The following is a 26,927-nucleotide window of genomic DNA, read 5'->3' as shown; positions in this document are numbered from 1 at the left end:
AAAAATTGCACCACAGGTGGAAAGATAAATAATGAGCACTCAAAAACAAATAGTAGATATAAAAAAGGAAAGGCAGGGCATAAAACTGTAAGTATTTGTAAAAATGGAGAAGGATATCTCAGGAAAGTGGATGCTAGATTTTGGTTTCTATAAGATAACAGAAATTTTTGAAAAGGAAAAAGTGAATCTTATAGTTATTATTTTCTCAATTCACTGAGAAACATCTGATCAGCTAAAATATGTTTTGCTTTCAAAGGTTGTGTTTTAATCAATTCAGAAAAGCAGTTTAAAAAAGAAAAAGAAAAAACTAAACTAAAAAAACAATTAGGACTTTATCATTCTCCAACTTTAGTTTTTAAGGTAATTTGTGGGTATTTCTGCAAACAGTTAAATGAGACTCCAGATGCAACAATTTATACTATCAAATTCATAGTAACTGCAAATAAATAATCCTTAAGCATCTTCACTCTAGATACATGAAAATTTTCACAGAATTAACCTAGTAAATAGTTGGTTCCATTTAGACTGTTGTAGGCATTTTCGGAAAACTGTAATCTTCTGGTTTCTTCTCTGAAACAACCTTGACTTGTATATAAAATGTGATTCTGAGGATGGGGCCTATAAATATCTACAAACTTAGCTGCTTGAAGTCAATAAAAAACAACTTTAGCCCCATTTTTAGATAGACAAAAACATATTTTAAGAGATTTAATCATAAGTGCAAAATGTGATCAACAGCATTTATTTTCCTTTGTTGAGGAATTAAGCAGCGGACAACATTACTTCAGTAACACAGGGTGGGGACAGCTGCTTACTTACACATTATTTCATGCTTCTCCTTGTCCATGTTAAGTTCTTATCAATCGCACTGACACTCTCTGCAACATTGAACATGTAACATCAGTTTTAGTTTGCATGCATTCGAGGTTGGGCAACATCTGCAGGCACTGCACTTCAGTGTTTGTAAACTTGATCATACTCATAAAGAAATGAAACGTTAAATGTTGTATGAATGATCAGTGAACTATACATCACTTCATTACAAAGTCCACTTCACCACAGGAACACATCAACTTTGTTTTATTAAACTGATTAACAAGTTTCATTTGTTGAAATATTGGTTCTCCCTCTCCTTCATAACACATAAAGGCAACTTTCCTATGAGGTTTGTATTTTTCTTCAGTACTTATCCAAGCAAGTTTAAATAAAATGTAACAAAGGATGTCTCATTTTTAGCTCTGGGTTAGCTCATTTGGAGAATAAAATTTTACGCAAACACACACACACACACACACACACACACAAAGAAAGAAACATTGCAGTCATTATTAATGGTGAGTTAATAATAAGTTCCCAGGTGAACTTTAATTTTGCCCTCTCTAAGATAAGTTCTTTTAGAAATGAAAGACAGGTGAGGCTCCTTTAGGTAAATGCGGAAACAGTAATGGCTGCCATGATTGTTAGGTATCTTTAAAATGGCTCTAAAATCATCTGATGATCCAAGCGTCACAAGCATATGAAAATGAAAAGTTTCAAGTTTCTGGCACTGCAATGCTGGGGGTGCTGCAACAAGAAAGCTATTTCCTGGCGTTTTGATGTCTTACTCTTGATGTTCAAGCAGAAAGTGTCTCCTTCATTTGATGCAATAAGCTGGTCTATGAGAACTTGCAGGGATGAAGGAGATCCCGAGTTACATGTATACACACAAATGGATCCATATAATAAATATATACAGCAAACAAAAAGGTTACATACAATTTAAAACCCTTCAACCCCTGCTTACAGAGTGCCAAATGTAATCATTGGGTTTTTTTTTCAATGATGATATAATTTGCTTAAAGGAAAAAAACCCTGATACTCTACACTGCATTAAGAATTAACACACTGACCTGAATCCAGGTTAAACAAATATATAACAAATATTAAGGTCAATAAAATAGATTCAAGTCGCTGCAATTTCATTTTATATTTGATACATTTTTTTCCTTCTACCCAGGATCAATTTTACTTCAACAAGAGTGTTATACCAAAATGTAACTTTAAATTTTAAATTTAAAGTATTACTTTTATTGAGTTTTCAATTTTGGAAGGGTTTCGATCCAGTATTATTTATATAGCTATATATCTCTATTTATACCTAAGAAAAATGAGAGGTCAGTATAACCAGCATGAAGCTTTTCCACCAGTCTCAATCCCCAGCCTACTTCTTTCCACCCAGCATTTTACATTAACTTGTAATTTCAGAGCAAATTATCCAGACCACATCTTTTGGACCAGCCAATGATAGAAGCTAAATCTCAAATGCTATTCTGAAGAAGTGTGGAGTAAATAATTTTGGTAATCTGCAAGATGGCTGCATGCAGTGTATACTGTATTATAACAGCACCAAACCCTTTATAAAAACCAAATACTCCTTCCTCCTGCTTAATAGTATTTATACAGTCTCTCATTCCCTCATACTGAGTATTAATTGGAAGTACTTCATAGCCAAGGTCTGTATTGTCAATTATTGTGCGTGTTCCTTGAATATGAAGGCGATGCAGAACGGTTTCCAATGGGTAAAGTATAACGTCAGAGCAAAGGCTGGCGGCAAAGTTAGCAATAAGTTCCGGAAAATAAGCATCCAGCATATTCTGCATGGGGCTCGTACTCTCAGCTAGGTGGCTATTATAGGTCTTTCTCTTCAGAATTAGGAGAACAATCTTCTGAATGATGGAGCTGATGATGTAATGAAGAACTCCATGCAGGACTGTCGGGAAGATCAGTGAAAGCAGTGGAAGGAGGCGTTTGCTGTGAGGCACTCCCAAGCCTATTACTCTTCCAATCCCTTCTTTAATACATTCCAGGATGCCAGTATTATCTCGGATTATCTCACTCTGAAACAAAAGTGATGAAAAAGGTAATTTTATTTAAAAAAAAAAAAAAGATTTATTTCGTTTCATGTGTGTGGTTGTCCTGCCTGCATGTGTATCCATGTGCATGCACCGCCTACTGAGTCCAGAAGAGGTCATTGTATCTCCCGGAACTGCAGTGCTGAGAACTGAACTCTCTGGAAGAGCAAGTAGTCAGTGTATCTTTACCACCGAGCTCTCTCTCCAGGACCATCAACTTAACAGTTTTTAAAAATTGCCATCAAAAGAACTGTTATTAGGTCCCTTTGAGATAAATGTATTGACAAAAGAAGAAAACATCCATGATTTACTGACTTCAGCTATGAGAGTAGATTAGTACTAGATTCATCTATCAAAGACAATATCAAAAAGAGACAGCAATGAGCAGGACATGCTCCACCTACAGTCCACCTACGATGCCCTTCAGCTCCTCACTGAACCACCCAACCAGCCACTTCCCACTTCCTGTTTCAATGTCTATCCCAGTCCACAACTTGGTAAATTTAGCCTGGTTTCTAAAACCAGTACCCTGGCCTAGAGCTGGCCACCCCTGCCTGAAATGCAACCAGCCTCTAGGCTTCCACCAGTACCCACCCTACCTGCAACCACCTACAGGCCCCTTCTGTGTCATGTCCAACCTACCCCACCCAGTCATACTTTCCACATCTTTCTCCAGAGTCTAGCCCCTGGAGGTCTCCCTGACCTCCCCATCCACACTTTCTCCCCAGCTGGCCAGATCTACACACGGGTCCCACATCCAATGTCCTAGCCTGCTTTGGCCTGCCCTACCTGCACAAGAAAAATATCCCTGGGCTTTGGCCAGGACCCTCTTTACCTACTACCCTGACCCACAAGGCCATTCAATACCATATGCAACCTTTTCAACTTCCATACTCCAGACTTAGACCAGGAATCACATTCTGTACACCAGTCCAGTCCCTTCTGTCCCCAACTCCACTCTACCCAAGCCATTTCCAACCTCTAGTCCAAACCTGCCCCCTACATCCTCTCTTTTACTTCAATCTACTCTGTCCATATCAGACTCAGAACTAACAAAAGAAGCTCAATGACCAGATCTCATTGCAAAAAATTCCAATTATATGACAGATCAAGCCGGTATCTTCTCTCAAAAGCCTGCAGAAATGTTTAACAATATGAATTATCTAGATAAACCCGAGGATACAAAATTTGAAAGAACAACCATAAAATTTATCAAAGATGAAACATTAAAGCAGACAACACAAAGAAAATTCAGAATATTATAAATGATTGTTTTTTTAAAAAAAAACTGTACTCCATTAAGCTGGAGACCCTAAAAGAAATGGATTAATTTCTAGATTTAGGTAAATCACTAAAATTAAACCAGGAAGTCAACAACCTAAAACTGACCCTAACAAATCAGACTGAAATTGTAATAAAGCCTTCCAGCTAAAAACAGCCCCGGATCAGAAGGACTTGCAGCAGAATTCTACCAGACAATCAAAGAAAATTTACAGCCAGTCCTTCTTAAACTATTTAAGCAAAAACAAAAGAGAGACAGCAGTCGAAAACAACTCCTACAAAGACATCATCACTAAATACAAACACCAGGTAAAGGCAAAACAAAAAGAAAATTACAAATCAATCTCCCTGATGAACATAGGCTCAAAAAATATTCAATAAAATACCTCCTAACAGAATACATACATACACCAAAAATATTACCCACTACGACCAAGTTGGCTTTATCCCTCAAATGCAGGGATGGTTCAACATAAGCAAGTAAATAATGTACTAAACCACATAAATAGACTTACAAACAAAAATCACATGATCATCTCAAAAGATTCAGAAAAGCCTTTGAAGAAAATCCACATGCCTTCACTATAAAAGTTCTAGAGAATGTAGAGCTACAAAGAACAAACCTCAACACAATAAGTTATTTACAAGAAATGTGCAGCCAATATCTTCCTAAATTGAGAAATGCTTGAAGCAATCCCAATGAAGTCAAGAATTAGACAGGGATGTCCACTATTCCCAATCCTTTTCAATATTGTGCTTGAAGTACTAGTTGGATCAAATTGCCAGAGAGTTGAGGAGCAATAGAGGGAGAAAAGCAGAGTACAGGTGATCTAATCAGGGAAATGGAAAAGGAGGGCTCTACAGGGAAGGGGTAGGGAGGTGAATTCAGAAAAAGGTGGGAGAAGGGCAAAGAGGAATCGCTGGGCACAGGTGGTCTGGTCATGGAAACATGAAAGTGGCTATTTAGAAAGGGAGGAAAGTACACACAGAAAAAGGAGGGGGGGTAAAATAATAATAAGAACATCTGAAAATATCATAAGGAATTATACTATCAATTATATTCTTAAAAACATATAATATATTGAATCCTGAGTATAATATACATATATAGTTTAAATAAACTTTTCTCGTCTACCTCCAATAACCAAAGACCACCTAGCAGAAACCCCACACTCTTTTGAGTCATTGGCCAGAACTGCCGAAGAAACTCTCAAAACATATAGCCTATTGCTATTGCCCTAAGTTGCCCCCCAAAGCAGGAAGGTAATCCCTATTGCTGAAGACTTCATGCACTTCAGAAACAGGGCCCAGAGACCCCTGATCTGGAATTGGTTTGAATAACTCTTCCTGGAAAAGTAGCTTTCATGGTACTACAAGTAGCCATACAAACTGCCAAAGGAGGGAAGCAACCAACAGTCCAACTCAGCTATGATGCATAAGAACCACAACAACAAGCATGGCAAGATTACCTTGAAGGTGAAGTAGTGGCATACATACCTTGGTGTAAACAATAGCTCTCTAATTGGACTTAAGACCTAGCAAGAGGGAAACCATATCTAGTGCTAGAAACCTAGCCAACTACTCCATGTTATAAAGTCATGGATCCTGTAACAGAAACTATAACCACCACTTTACTAAACCAACATAATAACTAAAAACAATCCAAACATTTGTCCTTACCCAGATAAGTCAATCCTTAACAAAGAAACTACCTTTTGCATAATATGGAGACCATTACAGAAAATTTTAACAAATCAAAATACAGGAGTTGTGGATCACCATCCCACGAGATGTATACATTTACAAACCACTCCTACACCTAAGGTTCAGTGGAAATTACAGAAGGGGTGAAAGATTGTCAAAGGCAGAGGACCAGTAATTTTGCTGTAAACTTGTGACTCCTGGCAATGTCAGAAGCTACACCAATCAAGTTTAACCAACATGACTAAACACGAGCTGAACAAGGATGACACCAACAGAAGTGCCAAAGTGGATGGGAAGGAGTTCATGAGGCCTCGACCCTACACACAAAAAACAACAGAAACACTGAGAGCGGGAGAAATAGTCTTCTCCTGGGAAGAGCACACCGACTGGATCGTCAATGCCAAATGGTCAGCACTGAAAACACACATACGAGTATCATTATATAGACTGAGCAGGTTATATTTAGGAATATATGTCTATATATACACATATATGAATGTAACCACAAATAAAGGAAGTCATAAAAGGAGCAAAAGGGGATATATGGGAAAGTTTGGAGGGAAGGGAAGAGGAAAATGGTGTGATTATATTATAGTCTCAAAAATAACAGAAAAGAAAAAGAAAAGACAGCAATAAAGTAGAAAGCTATTATTGGGGGAAACTGAGATACGACAAGGGGAGTAGAAAGTCTGACTCATCTGTTTTAAGCAAACTCCTCAGAACACTCAGAATATTGCATGTGAAAAGGCAACGGAGGATGCTGAAATATCACTGATGTATGAATTTATATCCTGTCTCCTTAACTTACTGCTGTGTAACAACTGTTACTATACTTAGCATCTCCTAAACATCAGTTCAGCATTCTATAAAAATGGAAGATAGTATAACCTATCATTTATACAGTCGTTCTGTAATAGCTTCCTCCAAGATTGAAACATTCCACCCTGGGGAAAGATCCTAAAAACAGGAAGGTACACAAATCAAAATAGCTTCAGGAAGTCCCTGAAACTGACCAAATTCATTAGACCCCTTCTTGCCAGAGTAAGCAATAAAAGCTGAGAATCATTCTCAGAGGAGTAGAGTTAAGCTGCAAAGACTCTAAGACAAGCTAAATTGCAGAGAAGATTCTCAGATAACCACAAGCTGCAAAGAAGGCTCTGAGCCCAGAGCAGCTGCATGGAAGCAGCAGAAACCAGTTGAGTTGCCTGGAAGAGGCTTAGACCAGGTCATTTGGAAAGCACACTCTCCAATCTATTGAGCTGCCTGCAGGCTATGTACTGTGCTCCAGGTTCCCAGCTTCGTAAGTTGTCACCCATGCTGCTGCAGACTTTGCTGATATAGCTATCTCTGTGTCTTTTCTGCTCCTGTAAATACCCATCAAATATACTCCAGTAAGTAACTCCAATAAAACTCATTGGTTCACCAATGAGGGCTTTGGTGGTATCTGTAGTTTGGTCTGTCGTGGGCTTCCTATCTGGGGTAAGTAGATATGTGTTACATCTCTCCAATAAAAGCTTTGTCATATTAAATAAAAGAGGTCTGGTACTCAGTACATACTCAATAAATGTTTAGAACTAATATCGCCTGAAATGTCTGTCTTTTCATAATGTTTGTTAAGAATAGAATGTTTATGATACAAACAATAGAGTTCTAGAGAGTCAAAAATAGAAGAGCTAAAACATTAATATAGCTGCAGCAACAGTCACAGAAGAATGGAATATGAAGTTAAAATGGCAAACAATGGCTATATGTTTTCAGATCAGTGTATAATCTTTGGCTTCTAGTCATATGGGAAATAACTGCTTAATTTTAAGCAAAAGAACTGGTGCAATTTAAACATTAAAATAACACTGCCTGTTGTGCCTAGAGTGACAAAAGCGGACGGTGAGCATTATAAAGTTCCTGTGACTCCCCAGTGAGAGGCAGTGGGGCTGGCCTAGAAGGCAGCAATGCAAGTCAGCCAATTCAGTTGTGCTGCTAAGAGTAGAGTTATGGAAACTACTGTTGGGCTACATTTGTGTGTCATCAAAGAAACAAGGCAAAATGGCCAAGGGGCTGGAGATGCAGCTTGGCTGGTAAAGGACTTAGCTAGCACACATAAGGCCCTCAGTTAGATCTCCAGTACCACATAAACCCAGGTGTGGCCGCAAACCCCTGTAATCGCAGCACTTGGGAGATGGACACTGGAGGTTCAGAAATTCATGGCTACCCTTGACCATCTTAACGAGTTTTTTAGTCCAGCCTGGGGTACACAAAAAGTTGTCTCATGCAAGGCTGTTGGTGAGAGACACTAGAAAGGTAAGTGAAAGGAGCTGCTTTGCTGAGTCAAGGAACACTGCAGGGTTGACATTCTGAAAGGAAAGACTAAAGTTCATAAATCTTGGCATCAGTAAGATGATAAACCAGATTATAAGAAAAAGATCCAAGCTAGGCACAAACTAGAAGTCTTCACGAAACAAATATTATTTGAAACCTTGAGGCTAAAATAAGTTCACCTGACTGATTAGCCCAGTTAGCTGCCCCTAACTATGGCCCCTTTCCTATGTGATTTTTCTTCCAATGTCAGCAGCCAAAGTGATTCTAATAAAGATAAGAATCAGATTACATCACTGTTCTGCTCAAATCCACATCTCTTTAATGTAAGACTAAATGCTTACATTAGTTATTACAATGTGTATCATAATGGGGCCCCTCTTACTCCTCTAAAGTAATCAACTATTTTCTCTCGTTTATCTAGAGCCAATCCTTGCAACCATCAAATCAGGTGATACAATCTCACTTAAAGGTCTTTGCATTTGCTTTCCCTCTGCTTAGAATATTCTTCAAAATAATATTTTTCTCAGCCTTAGACCTTTGCTCAAATATCACCTTCTCATTGAGTCTTCACCTGATCTTCTTTCATAAATATTAATTGTCCCTCTCTACCCACAATACCTCATCCTCACTTTGCTCTTTTTAACACTTACAACTTTTCTCACAGATAGAGATGTGTCTTGTTTATGTCTATCCTCCCCACAGGCTTTTAAGTCTACAGAAGTGGAGGATTTTTGTCAGTATTATTTGCTAACATATTATGCAAGTCTATGACCCTCTCTGAAACAGGTTGTTTCTCAATAAATATTTGATGAATTAAGAAAAATAAATTTAAAGAAGATAGAAAGAAGAGAGAAGTCAATAAAAAACTTTGATACAACACTATTCTGAGAAGTCTGAAAATGATCTTGGGGAATCAATATGGGCCCTTATTTTAGTAAAGGGACATAACTACTGTAACTTAAACACAAACTTTCAAGTGCATACAGACAGAACTCAAGGACACTGGATAATGGACTGATCAACGGGAAGTAGTTCCCATTCAAGGATTTTAAACAGTGGTTCTTCTGGTGATTCACATATCTCCAAGAGAAAAAAAATATGTTCTCTAAGAGGTCAAGGGTTCCCTACAAGGGCACAGGAGCACAGATGATATGGTAATGAGCAAAAGAAGCGGGAAGAGTGAGGTCCCTTGGTTAGGAGAAGGGACAGTCTTAGATGCCTGCTGAGTCTCCAAAGGCATGAGAGTTAAGCAGAATCAAAGCCAAAAAAACAAAACCCCTAAAACTAGGGTTTGAATCACAATGAAGATAGCAAGATAGTACAGATAGAAAGGGGGAAACTCCCTTTGAGGGTAGCGAGGTTGCCTGAAGAAGCTGAGTCTAAAAGGAAGACTAGAATAGACAAGATTCACAGACATACAGAGCTTCCTAAGAGCTGAGAACAGATGAACAGCCAGGAGGACCCAGGACTGGGACAGGTACAAGACAAGAAGTGATGGAAGGAAATGAGGCTACCGAAAGAAAGATGTTCACCAAGGCAGAAACCTGAGAAAAGAAAGAGAAGCTTGTCAATACAGACAAAGGGAGTGGAAAGGAAAGCAGGGCACTAACAAGTGAGACACCGAGGACACAAAAGTACAGCATTAAACAGAGACAAGAAAAAACAGCACAGAGGAAAAGCTATTAGTGCAATCTAGATATCTACATAAAAATAAGAATTGAGTTATTAAATATTATTCCTATTCTATGAAAGATAAAAATTGCAATTTAAAATGATTTTTAAAAACCTGTCTAAAATCACAGTTCTAATTTAAATAGACAAATATGACTGTGGCAAGTCTGTCCCATGCTAAGACCTCTTTCCTGATACAGAATGTTGCTTAGTTATTTTGTCTAAAGTTATTATCTTTCTGATAGTTTTTCTTATCTTTAAAGTGAGACCACCTCATAGACGCCTAACTCTGCAAACTACACAGCACCACCCAAATGCAAGAGGACAGGCAAGTCTGTTTAGGTCATAAGACGTTAATTTCAGTTAACCAAAGTTAGTTCTAACAGCAACAGCAAAATCAGAGAGTAATGATGTAGTGGGGACAGCAAATTAAGAGAAAACAAAACAAAAATCAGAAAGGCAAGGCTGGCCAAACAAGCAATTTATAGAGCAGGCACCGACACAGGCGGGGAACGTATTCTTGAAGATTGGGTGCTGCAACAGAAGACAAGCTGGATAAACACTGTCATCTCAGTTTTAGCTGTAAAAGATGGTGAGGCTACAAAATTTAATTCAGTGTGCTGCAAGTGCCACCGTGTGGTCAGAAATAGTAAAACAAGCAAGCAGAATTTAAATGCTAACAGGAGACTGCTTAAGCTTTGTATTTATTTACCAACAATGTTCCATCAGAGGGATGTTTAAAAATAATGCTGTTAGTAAATTACCTATGGGTGCTACCTTATGCCCAGACAATTATTAATGAACTTGCTATGATACGCCATGAGCATTTTAAATTGTTCTTGTACCTTGAAAGAGAGTTATAGGTTCAGAACAAGTCATAGTTTGGGTTCTAGGATACCTGAATGAAGACTACAGTTGTATATGGGAAAGAGAAAAATAATTAAAACTGTGTGACCCAAATTTACAATGGAAATATTACACCAGTGGTAATGTATGATAAATACATGTATCTGTGAAATAAACATTTAAAATCAGACATGTACAGTATACTAAATATCCTAAAGGTACTTAACAAAAGTTACAAGAGCAGCTCACCTGTACTGTTTCAATCAAACTTGCTGAATAAAAAGGCATGGCCACCATATATGTTAGGCTGCAGAAATAAAACCAAACTTTATCAGTACAACAAAGTAAATTATAAAGAAATTTTAAAATCTGTGTTAATGTATTCACATAATTTACATTCAAACCCAAAATGATCTTGATAAATTTTTCTACTGTACTTTGAAACTAGTGATAGTACTCAGAATGCTGAAACACAGAGTACTTTAATGAATATAAATGAAAATTAAAAAGTAATAATAAATAAAGACAATCTGCCAAAACTACCTAGATTATTGATTATACCTTTACCAGAATGCAGGCTCATTTATGATTAACTGTGTGGACGTCAACCTGCACTTAACAAGTGAACCTTTTAGATGAAGAACTGTTCCATAGTCTGGTGTTTTACTAATATCTGAATAGAATAATTTTTGCTATTCCCCATTGTCACGTTCTATGTCTACATTTCCCATCAGCAGACTAAGCCAGCTTTTAACCGTGAACAAAGTTCCCTGTTATTATGGAAAATAAGACTGTATAGCTTTCCCAAGCTGTTTCCTCATCAATACTGTAACATTACTGCCTTGCAAGCCTGCAAAGTATAGTTATTAAAAATCATTTCAAGGTGGGATTAAGCTAACAACACCCTTAGGGCCAGGTCCTCGTAAGTACTGGCCTCCCAGACCATCGGAACATCAGCAAGTGACTATGTGCTAGACTGCCCCGCAGAGTGAGCCAGCAAGCTAGAGGAATTTCCAATTCACAATCTTAAAAAATAAAATAAAATAAACTTCTAATATGTAAAAATAGTCACTGAGCAAAATCACTTTCGACTATAATGTGACTACCGTTTTGAGTTTGTTCTTCACCACATACATTCATATCTCTGACTAAGAGCAAGACAAAGGTTTAGTATCCCTTCTATCAGAAATCCTTCATCAGATGTGTTTCAGATTTGGGGAAATTTGCATATAACTAACTAGAGATCTTGAGGATGGGAACCAAGTTTAGCTACAAAGTTATGTGTTATACTCATTTATAAACAAAGCTTGACAGTGTTTTTATGTAGTATTTTCTGTGTGGCTATATTCTGACGCCCCACCCCTAATTAAATAGGATCGGGTTAGAGAGATTCAACACTTGACATGTGTTGGTATTCAAATTCTTCAGACTTTGATGTATTTTGGATTTCAGATGTTTGGCTTAGGGATGTTCAACACATGGTAGCAATTTTTATCTACCTATCTACCTACCTACCTATCTATTTACCTCTCTATCTACCTATGTATCTACCTACCTACACATACATATCTACCTATCTATTTATCTATCTACCTATGTATCTACCTACTTACATCTATCTATCTATCTATCTATCTATCTATCTATCTATCTATCTGTTTTTAAGCTGGGTCAAGGGACTGGGGAGATTTCAGCTGGTGAAGTACTTGCCATGGAAGCATAAGGACCCAAGTTTGATACCAAGCATCCATGTATAGAGTTGGGCATAGTGGCATGCCCTTGCAATATCAGAGTTAGGTAGGTAGAAACAGGTATATCCCTGAGGCTTGCTTGCTGCCCAGCCTAATCAGTAACCCCAAACTGCACTCCAAATGATGATCCAGTACCAAATGATCATCCCTAAAAACGGATACATATAGTAACATTATGTGGATTGAGAAAGTTGTGTGCATGTAGCAACTTATCTTTAATTTTTCTTTAATTGTTATTACTTAGTGTATGTGTGTATTACTACATACACACACCAAGTAACAACAGTTAAAGAAAAAAGGCATTAAATTTGAATGAGAACAAGGCGAGACTTACATAAGAGTTGGAGAAAAAGGAAGAGAAGAAATGATATAACTATATTATAATCACACACAAAAAAAAAAACCTTAAAACAAAAACAAAAAACAAGGTTGATGGCTCCTCAGGAAACTCTAACCTCCACGTTCACACAAATGTACCCAAACACATAGACCCACCCCATCCCACCCTCAAAAATGAATAAAATAAAAATTAACTTAAACAAAAGTAAGAAGTTGAGCCATGACTTTTACCTTTCAAATGCCTAAGAATCATTTTAAACAGTATGTATATTTCAAGCCCAAAACCTTGATACTTATTCTGCGAAGGTCTATTCCTATGACTCTAGCTTCTTTTACTATATTATGAGTAAGGTTTGTTTCAGTTCTAACAAAGTTCTAATGGAACTTTCTGTTAACAATGTCATTGCAAAACTTACCATTTCAGAAGAAGGTGTTCACCTATTAGTTTAGGATTCCATTTGTGTGAAACTTCCCTAAAATGTAAAAATAAATGTAAATAAAACAAAATTATGTGTTATTTTAAACATTTTTAAGTTAATGTTTTGAGGTTTGGGGGGTTGTTGTTGTTGTTTTAATTTTTTCGAGACAGGGTTTCTCTGTATAATAGTCCTGGCTATCCTGGAACTCACTCTGTAGACCAGGCCGGCCTCGAACTCACAGAGATTCGCCTGCCTTTGCTTCCCTGAGTGCTGGGATTAAAGGTGTGCGCTACCACCACCCAATTTTAAACAGTAATAATTTCTGTTTTTGTTTTAGTCTTTAGGAAGGATCTTCCTTCTGGACATAATTCTGACATGTGTGGTGATTTAAATGGAGACAAGCGACTGTGTGTTTGTGGCAAAGGAGGCTGTGAGGAAAAGCTGTGACTGGCTGCATTATGGCTACTGCTGTATGACAGAAGACAAGGCCTAGGAGACACATCCGCAGGCATGTCTGTGAGAAAGTTTCAAGCCTGGGTGAATTCATGGGCTAGGATGCTGGACAGAATAAAAAAGAGGAAGTTAGCTGAGTACCAGCATGCACATCCTGCTTACTAATAAAACACAGGGTAGTGCTCTGTATCAGAAATGCGCACGATCGGATGTATTCCAGATGGCCTGTTTTTCTCTGGGAAGTACCATTACCTTGATAACTGGTCATGTGACTCTGGGCCTATGGAACAGGACTGTCAATTCCAAATTCCCCCTTCATCTCTCTCCTCATAGTCAACTTTCTACTTTCAGTTGTTTGCCTATGGTTCTGACACTTTTTCAGAAGCCAAACCACAAATATTATCATTGCAGATACTAAATTTTTACCACACTACTAAACTGAATGCCTACACTTTGTTAACTTTTTAAAGATCTCTGTTTGGGCAGAAGCCTCAAAAATGAAAGATCTGGTAATACCTATACTTTCCTGTGACATAAAAGTTGTAACAGATATAAAGTTAGCCCAGCATAGAAACTCAGTTCTTAAAGTAGGAGTCAAAAACTTTTAGCTAACCACATGTTCCTCACGTTTAGCAAAGCTGTACTAATAAAGGAGTTTGAGAATACACAGTTCCTTGACAGCAAACACATTAGAAAAAGTCTGCTCTCAGCCTCTTGCCTTCATTTCCCTCCCTTACAAACATATCCCAACATTGAGTACATGTGCAATACTAGTGGTTAGACTTTCAACTGACTCCCTTTCTTAACAATGCAAACTAATGTATCCTAAGGACTAACTTTAGATAAATAAACAAGAACTATCCAAAGGCTTTAACACTATCCATGAGTTCATACAGAAGAATATAGTACTTGAAACACAAAAGCGGCCATGCCAAAGAGTAGCAAACAAATTACAATCTCTCACTACTGTCTACCATATCTTTGCTGTATGCCTTGTTGCCAACTGCCATTAAGTAGGACACTATCAGTCTCTCAGAGCTTTCTACAAGGCCAGTGCTATCTTTCCTGCAACAAGTTTTGGCTGAATTTGACTCAGAAAAAACTCAGCATATTTCCCTAGCTTTATCTACTTGCTCTCTCCCAGTGTATCTATAATTGAAGTTTACAACCTTTGACTTCTAGAAACTGTGTCATGAATCTTAGCACTATTCTGTTTTGAAGGTATCACAAACTATACCCTTCAATTACTGCTCACCGCCCCCATAAGCCCACACATGGCACAGATATGTAGACGTACAAGTGGTCCAGGACTCTTCCTTTGTCACATTTCAGAACTGTGGTCTACAATTCTCCACTAATTGAATTTCACTGAGTCTCATATTCTGAATAACATTTTATGCACAATACTCAAAGCTATGTCTTTTCTTAAATAATTTCTGCAGCATTCTGATCCAATCACCTTTTAGTCATGTCCCCCTGTGGTTGTTTAAATGAGAATGGTCCCCACAGTGGGTCTGTCACTGGATGTGGGTTTTGAGGTTTCTAAAACCCTTACCATTTCCAGTTAGCTTGATCTTATGATCTCTCTCTCTCTCTCTCATCTTTCCTCTCTCTCTCTCTCTCTCTCTCTCTCTCTCTCTCTCTCCTGCAAACTTGTGCATCAGATGTAAGCTCTCAGCTACAGTGTCGTGCCTGCCCAACTGGCAAGGCTCTTGCCATGATGGCCATGGACTCTACGACCCTCTGAAGCTGAATCCCAAACTAAATGCTTTCTTTTGTAAGTTGTCTTGGTCAAGTTGTCTCTTTACAGGAATATAAAAGTAACTAAAACAACCCCTACAGGTCTGACAAAAATTTCAAACTCCATTTATTGAAAGTTACATTTCTTATCTCCTTTATTCTTACTAAATTCTCCAGCTTGGTTAGCATTCCCACTTAAAAAAAAAAAAAACTCACTCCCTGATACTCCCATTTCCAACCTAAAAGCAGCTACAGCTACACATGTAGTGTGTATTCCTAACTCAGTACTTTCTGTTCTGTTCCACAACTCAGAATGGTCCCAGTGTGGTTAACATTAACGCATAGCTTCCTACAAGCCATAGCTTCCTACATAGCCAGTCTGAAGCAATACTCTTATACTACCTCTTGGGAATATCTTTGTCAAAACACATCAAGAAACAGATAGGATGTTTGATTCCAGACCCACAGAGAATAGCCATTACAAAGACACAGTCATGGAGGGAGGAGAGGCTTTGAGTTGAATATGACCTAGATATTTGTATACACATACAAATTATCAAAGAATAAATAAAAAACATTTTAAAAGACATGCCATACTTTAGCATCTCTGCTTCTTTGCATTCCCAAGCACAAGCTACTTCTTTTTGTCACCGAGATTGTCTAAGTTCCATGAGACTGACCAGGTATACTGGCACCTTTCGTTGGAAGGAGCTCCTTTCCTGCCAGGTCAGTTCTTACTCAATTTTCAGTTCTCAATTTTCAGTTATTTTTTTAATACATACCAATAACTCCAGGTAAGTATCCTGGTAATCTGAAAGGGGCTTATTTAACAATGGCACAAATCACACCGTGCACTATAATCAGATGAGCTACTTAAAGAGGCTATAACATACTCCTGTTTGCCACTGGGCTGCCGCTGCCGGTACACAGCAGTAGGAAGGAAAGACACTAGGACATGGAAGTCCCTATCACACCCTCACTCTGGAAGGTGTAACAGAGTAGCTTGACTGTCCTCCTCCTCTGTGCTATTTCAGACACGTTTTCAGATTCGAGATATTGGCTTCCATATTTGACTATAAAACTAAGATGGAAAAAGGCCACACATGTACCTTGGTAAAGGTGTAAATTCACTAATTATGCCTTCGGCTCCAAGTGTGACTCCCTGGACAATAAATGTGCTTCCCATTCCTTTCCATAGGGCTCGTGGTCCCTAAAATCAAAACAAAAACAATAAAAATAGTTCTGTTAATGCCTAAATATGAAACATAAAACTTCTTAATGAAACTTAACATTGAAGGTTTACTGATATTTCCTAATATGTTATTACTCTAATATAAATCTTACCAAACTGTAGCTAAATCTAATAGTGGTAGATTTCTACCACTTTGTTCCTGTTCCACTGAGGCACACTCACACATAACCCATGCTGGTCTCCAATTCCTATGTAGTAGGTCAGGCTCACCTTGAACTCTTGATCCTCCTTCCTCAACCTCCCAAGTCCCAGGATCCCAAGTCATAGGCCTGTGGCATTATGGTAGCCTCAGTTGTTAATGTTTCATGGTAGCTTAGTTTAGACCCAGATGAATACTCCATTTAGTTAGGTGCTCCAAAACGACCTATTAAAAACCTCAGGTATCTCTATATTCAACAGCCTACTAGTCCAGCTGTTCCTACGACCTACAGGTATCTCAAATTGTGTATTTCCCCGACTTCATTCAACCATACCCATTAGCACCATTTCTTTTCCTTCTTTCTTGTAGTTCCTAGTTCCCTTAATAGCTCCTTCATGATACTTCTGTCCAAATCATGTATTTCTCATTTCTCCTATCTAATCAACCGAAGTTCTATAAGTTTTCTCAGACTCTTATAAATTTATGTTCTTTCCACCATTATGTTATTACTTATATACATCTAATACTACAAGAGTTCACTGTTTCTACTACAATAACAGCAGTGGTGTTATTACTATCATTATTTATCTATGAACGAGAAAATAAAATATCAATACTGTAAAATTAGATGCAGCAATATAGTACCAGGAGAAAAATGTTTTTCTTTTTCATCCTAGTCCCTTAGCAGAGGCTTTTATCTTCCAGTCTCCAGAGACAGCTCAGCATGTAACAGATATCTGTGTGCATGCAAAGACGAATAAATTTTCTGGTTTGTTCATTTTTAACAGATATATCTTGAACCATAAAAAACAACCCAGATCATTCCTTGTCAGTACACACAGAGTAGTTTCTTATCTGTAAAGGCCACCTGGTGTTTTACTACATGAATGTATCATCGTTGTTTTAGTGGTATCCTCTTGCTAGATATTATAATTACTTGGTTCATTATAATAAACGATATGAACCATATTACGAAAATTATTACCAGAATATGACATTCTTGATACATAATTCTTTTTTTTTGGGGGGGGGGGGCTCTAGACAGGGTTTCTCTGTAGCTTCAGAGCCTGTCCTGGTACTTGCTCTTGTAGACTAGGTTGGCCTCAAACTCACAGAGATCCACCTGCTTCTGCCTCCTGAGTGCTAGGATTACAGGCTTGCACCACCACCACCCGGCTTGGTACAGTATTTTTACATACATATATAAACATTTACGTAGAAAAGTTCCTAGAATTCAAATATACAAATTCCAAATTTGATGCAAACAATCCATTGGTTCGCAATGCAATAGTCACTCTAAAACATCTTCAGTGGTTCTCTTCTGGATTTTAGGATAAAGTGTGCAGGCCATGGAAGGCCCTTTATGATGCTGTTACTTCTCTGGCTCTTTTTTCATCTTCCTCTCACCCTACACCTCTGCTACAAGGTACTATTTACTGCATAATACCTCACACCCAAACTTACAACCTCTTTTCCTTTTGCCTTTGAACACCAACACATGAAATCTTTGCCCTCAGCTGTAAGAAGCAGACTTTCTGACAAGTGAACATACAAGCATGCGAGTCAGTGTCTCTTCTCAACAGCTTTCCCTCGTCATACCCTGTGACCAGCCCCAGCTGTGGCAGTCAATCTTCACTGTAAACAGGTGAGAAATACTTCACTGAGGAGGAAGACCCACCCTAAAAATTGGCAGCATCATTTCTTTACCATCAAGAACTAAAGAATGGCCAAAAAAGTTAAGTGTCTGCACTTATGTTTCTCTGCCTCCTGACTATGGACCAAATGTGGTCAACTACCTTGAGACCAGGAGACATGTTATCACAGTTTAAATTTTGAATCATAATAAACCCCTCCTTCCTTATATGTTTCTTTCAGTTATTTTGTTACAGCGATGAGAAGACTAATGATGAGTTGTGACGATGCCTCTCATCTATATGATAATCAGTACTTTATCATTCTCGTACTGGACCACAATCTTCTGCTGACATTTCTGTCTCTGTGACTAACTGTAACTCTCTTGATTGTATAAACATTACCTTGCCTGCTGCTTAATTCTTGGAATTTAACATAGTTCTTTGCAATTTTGTTGAATTAAGTAAAATTCTGGATGACTCAAAGGAGGATATTTTTTTTTTTTTTTCTGAGACAGAGTTTCTCTGAGTAGCCCTGGCTGTCCTGGAACTCACTCTGTAGACTAGGCTGGCCTCAAACTCGGAGATTCACCTGCCTCTGCTTCCCAAGTGCTGGAATTAAAGACATGTGCCACCATCACCCAGTCTCAAAAGAGAATTCTTACTTTAATGCTTAACAAGCTTGAATATATAGCTTTAATAGAATAGATTCTCACCTGCGTTTTGTTGAAGCTGTACATAATGTTGATGATTGTAAATGGGGTGAGATGGTAATGCCGAGCATGGTAATTAACCTGGAAAAATACAAAAATTAAGTTCTAAAGTCAAATAATAAGCACTTAGAATAAACCATTTCATGTTAGTATATGGCAATATAAATGCAATATGCAGACTACTACATAAAATACCTAATAATGAAGATATACAGAGGATCTTGTTGTTTGACAAGTGAGGTTTTTAAGCTCTGGAATTAAACCTAATACTCATACTCATTTTGGCCAAGCATTTTTTTAATTATGGCTTATAAAAATAGACAAATCATAAATCAGCCAAATGTGTCAAAATGATGTAATACTAGATCATAATGTAGTTGCCACCACAATCTAAATATATACAAATCAATCTTACTGTTCTGGGACATCTGCTATTCACGTAGTTATTTCTCTATGCATTTCTAGTTTTTCAGTGACAGGTATAAACAGATTAATCTGTACTGGTTTATACTGACTTAATGTTATGTGGGAAGATTATTTTGCAAAGAACTGAAATTACATAACAGGACCTGCTACTATACAGGCCAGTAACTGCTGGGAGCTCTGTGACCTCACCAGGGGCCTGACAAATTCAAAATTTTAACTCAGCACCATGTGCCTTTTTCGCGCACTAATAGCACACTATGGGTATAACAAGGGTAAATAAACTGCTGATTCTCCACCATGAACAGAAGCAGTAGTATCAGTTGTATTTCTCAGTGATATTCTTCACCATCGGTACTCACAGGAAGGAAAAGCAATCTTCATCTAAGAGTGTCCGTGGTGAAGCAGTACAAAGGGTAATTATATGAATCTGATCTATAAGTACACACCACCTTTCTAATTAATATTTTGTGTGTTACCTAAAAAGACAGCTGTCATGAAGGAAAATTCTTACATGATGCATTTCAACCTATTTAGCCACTTTTTATCACAGAGCATCACTTTTTTTCCTTTTTGAAAACACCCTGTCAAACTTTTACTTTCATACAAACTATTACTTTCACACTTGGGACATACATCTTCTTCTTGCAGTAATGATATTTGAACCTAGGGCCAAGTATATACTCAGCTACTCAACTATATACTCAAACCAAATGTGTACTTGTAAATTACCAAAGTGAGCTTGTGTGTTGTTGTTGTTATTCTTTGGTGGTGGTGTTAGTTTTTTTTGTTGGTGGTGATTGTTTTTGGTTTCTTTTGTTGTTGTTTTTGAAAAAGAAGATCCTTGGAGTTGTTTGTTTTCAACTTTTTCCCAAGTACAAATGGAAAACACCTTAGAAAGATTTAAAATGTTGTTCTGGCCAAGGAACACATAGGAACTACACTTTAAAATCCTGGTGAAGGCTAGGGCCTTCTGAAAAGGACACCAATAACTTGGGAATAGTAATAAGAATTGACAAATAGGACAGCATAAATTAAAAAGCTGTTCAGCAAAGTAAACAAAGAGCCCACAGAACGTGAGCCATCTGACAGGGAATTAACTATCCAGAATATACACAGAACTAAAAAGATTAAACACCAAAACCCCTAATAATCCAAGCAGTAAGTAAGCAAAGGAAATACTACTATTAGCCAAAAAGATTAAATACCATTATATAGCAGAGAAATGTAAATCAAAACCGTACTGAGATTCCATCTCAATCCTACTGGAAGGGCTATCACCAAGAAAACAAACAAAAGCAAATGTAGGTAACTATGTGAGGAAAAAGAACTCTCCTTCAGTGCAGTCACTGTGGGAATCTCTGCAGAGGTTCTTCATGGAAACTAAAACCAGAGCTACTGCCTCTTCAGTTGTACGCCGGGATATAGAAGATGGGCCACAGTCAGCAGACAGAGACACCTCAGCAGCCTTTCCTTGTTTCAGTAGTCACAGAAACCAGCTTATGGAATCAAACTAGACACACACACACATGCACACCCATGCACATGCACACACACACACACACATGCACACGCACACACACACACACACACACGATTATCATTATGCAACCACAAAGAAAAATACATTGTAAGAAACTAGAGATCTGACAAGTAAACCAGACTCAGATAAACAACAGACATTTTCTCATTTGTAGAATATAGGATGCTCTGTAAATTAAAGAAATAATAACAAAATAAAATACATGAAAGCAGGAAGTGCACTCTTGGGGACTAACAAAATAGACCAGAAGAAATTGGGTAGAAGGACAAGGGAAGGTAATGGGACAAGAAAAATCAAAGGACATGATATATACGTATGAAAATATCATAATTTTGTGTAATTATTTTGTATAATTAATACATTTTAATAAAATGTAAAAAAGAACTTAGGGGAATGTACATCTCATTAAGAATATACATTGATAAAAGACTTCTTGTGGGATCACTGGTGTTTTAGAATCTGAACACATAACTCAGTGAGTCAACATCTTTCAAATAACCAATCCAGGGTGATAGAAAATCATGTGTGATATGAATTCTAACGCATTTATATGCATTATAAATCAGTGTGAATTTTTGTTGTTGTTTTCTCTATGTAGCCTTGACTGTCTTAGGACTCGCTCTGTAGATCAGACTGGCCTCAAACTCAGAGATTTGCCTGCCTCTGCCTCCCAAGTGCTGGGATTAAAGGCATGCCCAGTTCAATAGGAATCTTTTAATATAATGGAGTTTTAAAAAAAAAAAAAAAAAGGTTACTTGAGGTTTCACACTGCACATAAGACACCACCACTTAGTGAATTCCAGTGTCGCATCAGAAGACACAGCATCAGAAAAGAATAAACATACTCCTGTTTTCAAGGGCACCCCGTGTAGGAGGCTAATTATTCTTGTTTCTCTTAAAACAACAGTCTACAACAGAGTGACTGGAGGAACAGATGTAAGGAGCTCGCTCCTATTATGACACACATTTGAGAAAAAAAAAAACAACATAGATTTCTGCAAAGATTATTTGTTAATATCTGATGAGTGCATTATTATTTTAATGAGATCAGTATTATATCAGTTTTAATTTCTGAAATGGCAAATCCTGGCAGAAATGACCCAAATAAGCAAAACATCTTCAGAGTCCTGATAACTTTTAAGGCTTTTGAAGAAGTTTTAAGACTAAAAAGTTGGAAAATTGAAGTATTATAGATTATGGGGCATTTCACATAGAATAATAGGTGTAAGATTTCATGTTATTTTATCAGAATTCTGTGCTTCTAGTTAGGATTAGGCTTGTCTCAGAAGTCCCAAAGCTTATATTTACCTGACACTGGCGGCGTAAAACAATGCAAGGATGGGCCAGCACATTTTCTGTGAAGAGACTGTGCAGAAATTATTTATATGTGAGTATAAATATAATGTTTTACACATATTTTATTTATAATATACATATACCCAAGGTTATTCTTATATTTTTACAATTAAAGGAATTTAATATCTATACATCCACAAATAATGCAAACAGCAAGTTCAATATAAATAAAATCTAGATCCACAAACTTGTAAATATGTATAATCTATATAGTACAAAGACGAAAATAGAGCTCCATATGAAAAAAGTTAACCATTTAACTTCCCTTTCAGAAAATATTCTATGAACAAAATTCTCACATGAAAAGTCATTTGCTTTTCAAGATCCTTATTCCAGAAATTTTTATTTTGATATACTTGGGATTTAAGTTACAGGACTTTTAATGAACATGTTAATTACTACTTTATGTATCAAATATTACTTTTGAATATGTTCCCCCCAAAATAATTAGTTGCATATTTAAGTTCTAATAGTGACATATGCATTTATATATAATATGTGTGTATATGTCTATAATTATATTATTGTATATTATCTATGTGTGTATATGATATAAATATTATAATATACACACATATTATATAAACTGGAATTAAGCTTTAAGAATAAAAATTAGGCTAAAAAAGATTAGCAAAATAGAAAATAGACTTTATCTATGCTGACACAAATATCCCTCAGTTTTTAATATGCAAATAAGGTCATTCTACTGGTTATTTAAAATGATGGCCATTTTGGTATGAAGGATAAGCAAAGTACAAGTCCAATATTTGTGAATTTTCATAATACCATAAGTAATACTGATGAATGTTATAATGACCATTATAAGCAGTAACAAAACCAAAAAAGGAGGCTGACTACCAAATGGTAAATGAAAACAAAAATGAGTTTCTATGCTGCAAAACTACCTAGGTATCATTGCAATGTTTAGAGAGCTGGCTCATCGATCACATCACTTTGAGAGGGAAGATTACATTCTATTCAATTCTGATAGAGTCATGAAAGTTACTACCATATTCATTACAAAATTACTTTCTTTCTTTCATTCTTTCTTTCTTTATACAATGAGATGACTGGTTCCTACTTCTATTAGAGAAAAATCAAGTTATGAATTCTTTCTTTTTGGTTTTTTGGTTTATTTTGGGGGGGGGGCGGTTAGACAAGGATTCTCTGTGTAGCCCTGGCTGTCCTGGAACTCACTCTGTAGAGCAGGCTAGCTTGGAGCTCAGAGATCCATCTATCTGCCACTGCTTCCCAAGTGCTGGGATTAAAGGTGTACGCCACCACTACCCAGCAAGTTATGGATTCTAAATAATCAAATCCTACAAAGTTAAGAAACCCAAAGGAAGAAATGTTAATTACTTAATATTGTAATAATTAAAGGAAAAACTCTAATTCAAAAAATTTTAGAATAAACATTACCTTGCAAGTCCAATACCAAATCCAGCAAATCTATTCAACTGCTCTAAAATACAAAGGATAAGATTACTTATAACCAATATTTAAAACCAAAATATATAACCAAAATTTTAGAGTAACATGCTATTATTCATTTAAACCTCAGAATATGATGTGGGACAGGGAGGTGGGATAGGGAGGCAATTTAAACAGTGAGTGACTGGCGGCGCTGCGGCAAGTTCCACGGAACGCAGCTCTTAACGGAGCAATTCTGTCTTTCATTCCGACGGACTGTTGCCACAAGGACTTGCAAGCTGGGACATTTCTAAGTTGTGACTATTTTAAACGATAAAACCTTGAAAGTTTAAATATTATCAAAAGTAACTCTCTGAAGAAGTGTTAAAGCCCTGTAAGGACAATGTCAAATTTGTATACAGATGAAATCTAAGCATTGTCAGCTTTAATTTCTGATTACAATCATTCCAAAATTGTCTATGGGTGGCCATGACTGATACACTAAGAAACTGACTACTTATGCTGTACAGTCATCTGCTATTACTAAGGGACAACAGTTGGATGTAAAATGCCTGAAAATCGTTACTTTGAGAGTACTGGTGCTATCCGTATAGGTTAGGTATAGCTTCTCCCTAGGCCCTTCCATTGGAAAGAGCTGACGAACCATTGTTTAATCCAGTCTAAGTGGCAGGACCCTAGGAACACATGTGCCCCCTCCTACAGCCCGGCAGGAAAGCAAACGGCTAAAAATTCCTATGCACTGCTAGAATAGAAGTCTTCCTCCTGAATAACCCCAGTAGTGACCTAGACAGGGAGTAGACATGAAATAGCAACATTAACAAGAGACAGTCTCTCTCTTCGCTGTCATTTCAAATGAAGTGATGTACTTTACCACGTGAATACTCTTATAAGAAATAGGCCATGTAAGCATGTTCCTGGGGCAACTACCTGCTTCACCCTGAAAGATGTACAGTGTAGTGATGTTTCATTTGTATTTTAATAAATAAAGCTTGCCTGAAAATCAGAGAGTAAATAGCCACACTGGTCAGCCTTTCAGACCAGGCACTGGTGACATACACCTTTAATCCCAGTAACCACATAAATTTGCCACAGAAACTGGCAGTAGTGATACACGCCTTTAATCCCCGTCCTAGAGAGGAGTATAAAATGGGAGGAGAAAACTCTCAGACACAGTCTTATTCTGAGATTCCTGGAGGCAGGATCGCCATTTTGAACTGCGGTAGAGAGGTTAAGAGCCAGTGTTTTACTTTTCTGACCTTCAGGTTGAACCCCAATTTCAGTCTCTGGGTTTTTATTAATCGTGCTACAGTACAAGCTAGAAAACTTCTTGTCATACTGAAGTACTTTCTTTTGTGTGCTTATTTATCATTCCCAAATACTAAAGCAAAGACATTTATGAAGCGTTTTAGGAAGGCTTAGTGCTGTTAATTATGTAAGGCGCTACTTGCTGCAAAGTTTTACTCAATTACTTGGTAACAACTTCAAAATAAACTGGTTGTGTTAGCAAGTTTCCCCTCACTGGAACTATCAAAATGTAATTTAAAAAAAGATTAAAAACTTTACTGCCTAAGATGGTGACTTTGCAGCAATCATCCCTGTGTTTTGAATCATTTCAGAGCTTCATTCAAAAAGAGTTTCCCAGCACTATTCTGGGACCCGTACAACACAATGAAACAAACGAGATGACAACCAAAAGCTTAACTGTCGACCCTGGATGAGCCATGGATCCTCCTTTACCACCTCATGTCCTCACTAATAATCAGGCTCTTCCAGGTCAGTCAAGCATTTCTGGACTCTGAGTAAAAACTATGAAATGAGTATCACGATCATGTACAACATGTTTAATACTTAATGATACAATTTGTTATTCCCAGAGAATAAAGTCAGCTATTACATATCAAGCATAAAACGGATTTAAAATGAATTTTAAACTTATGTGGTTCACGCAGTGTTGCAACTGAAGCTCTCTGACATTCCATAAAGAGTAATGGCTTACAAAGTCAAGTTATAATAGTGTTTCTAACTCTAAGTGGAGGTTTTAGGTCAGATGACGAGAAGGGGAAACTGCAAGGCTTTATGGATTTGGGGTCAAAATCAGAACTCTCATGCTGAAAGGGGAAGTGAAGGAAACGAATAATTATCCTACTGTGCATATTTGCATTATTATACTGTTATTCATTTTATTTAGCACTCGGAAAAATTACGTCATTCGGCAAGTCTTAACGAGGGATCAGACAAAAATAGTTAAATTTATGATTGGTAGAGCCAGGCTCCAAACCCAAATCTGCCTGTACTAAAAAACGTCTTTCCAAAACGAAAAGGTATGACTCAATTAACCAATCTGCCAGAGATCTGTGAATCAGACAAGAATAAATAGTCTAATTTATTTCTTTCCTGCTTCAGGCCACCGGTGGTAACGTTCCCGGGCCCCTGAACACTCCAACCAATGCATCCTAGGCTACGCTGATGTCACCTAGTGTGGTGATCCCGGAGCACGAATCGCGCGCACAAGAGGCTCGCTTCAGGGCAGAGGACGAAAGGAGGGCAGAGGGTGTGGTTGCGTGTGCAAGGACCTAGGCGGGCCCAGCGCGCCCTTCCGGAGTCCGCCGGCCCACCCGCCCGGCCGGGCCCCGCACCCCTCACCGCTGCTCGGGCCCGGACGCGGGCCGTCGCCGCCGCCGGGAAAAAGCTCCTCCGCGGGGCCCTCGAGCGTCGTGGGCGCGGACGGCACACCGTAGGTCGGGCTCTTTTCGCCCCAGTGCAGATTGCGGCTGCCCGGGATGTCCGGGGGAGTCGTCACCCAGTGGCCCAGGTCGGTCCCAGAGCCGAAAGAGCGTGCATGGAAGGGGCCGCCGAAAGCCGGATCGTCCCGCACGCCTCCCCGGTAGCCCAAGCCATCGAAGCCGTCGGGGCGCCGCGGATGCATCTCGGACGGGCGGACGAGGACGAGAGGGGCCGGCCCGCCGAGCCCAGGCCTCCACCGCGTCCCCGCCGCAGCCGCCGCGCGTCAGGAGACTGACAACCGGAA

The 26,927-nt window shown here is 38.1% G+C and overlaps 1 protein-coding gene across 1 annotated transcript; it reads right to left on the bottom strand.

Annotated features, from left to right (window-relative positions):
• Positions 1-726: 726 nt before the first annotated feature.
• Positions 727-26,927, bottom strand: Slc25a46 (solute carrier family 25 member 46). The gene is made up of 8 exons (XM_048442575.3): positions 26,543-26,927; positions 23,888-23,930; positions 22,421-22,478; positions 19,150-19,227; positions 16,521-16,621; positions 13,216-13,272; positions 10,959-11,016; positions 727-2,876 (listed from the first exon to the last, which is right to left on the bottom strand). Exons 1-8 carry the CDS (start codon positions 26,823-26,825, stop codon positions 2,298-2,300), a joined length of 1,257 nt encoding a protein of 418 aa, XP_048298532.2. The 5' UTR covers positions 26,826-26,927; the 3' UTR covers positions 727-2,297.

This window comes from Myodes glareolus, chromosome 13 (genome assembly GCF_982192425.1).
Source record: "Myodes glareolus chromosome 13, mMyoGla1.1, whole genome shotgun sequence".
NCBI lineage: Eukaryota > Metazoa > Chordata > Mammalia > Rodentia > Cricetidae > Myodes > Myodes glareolus.
The sequence above is the reverse complement of the archived record's forward strand: the minus strand, read 5'-3'. Positions and strand labels throughout refer to the sequence as shown.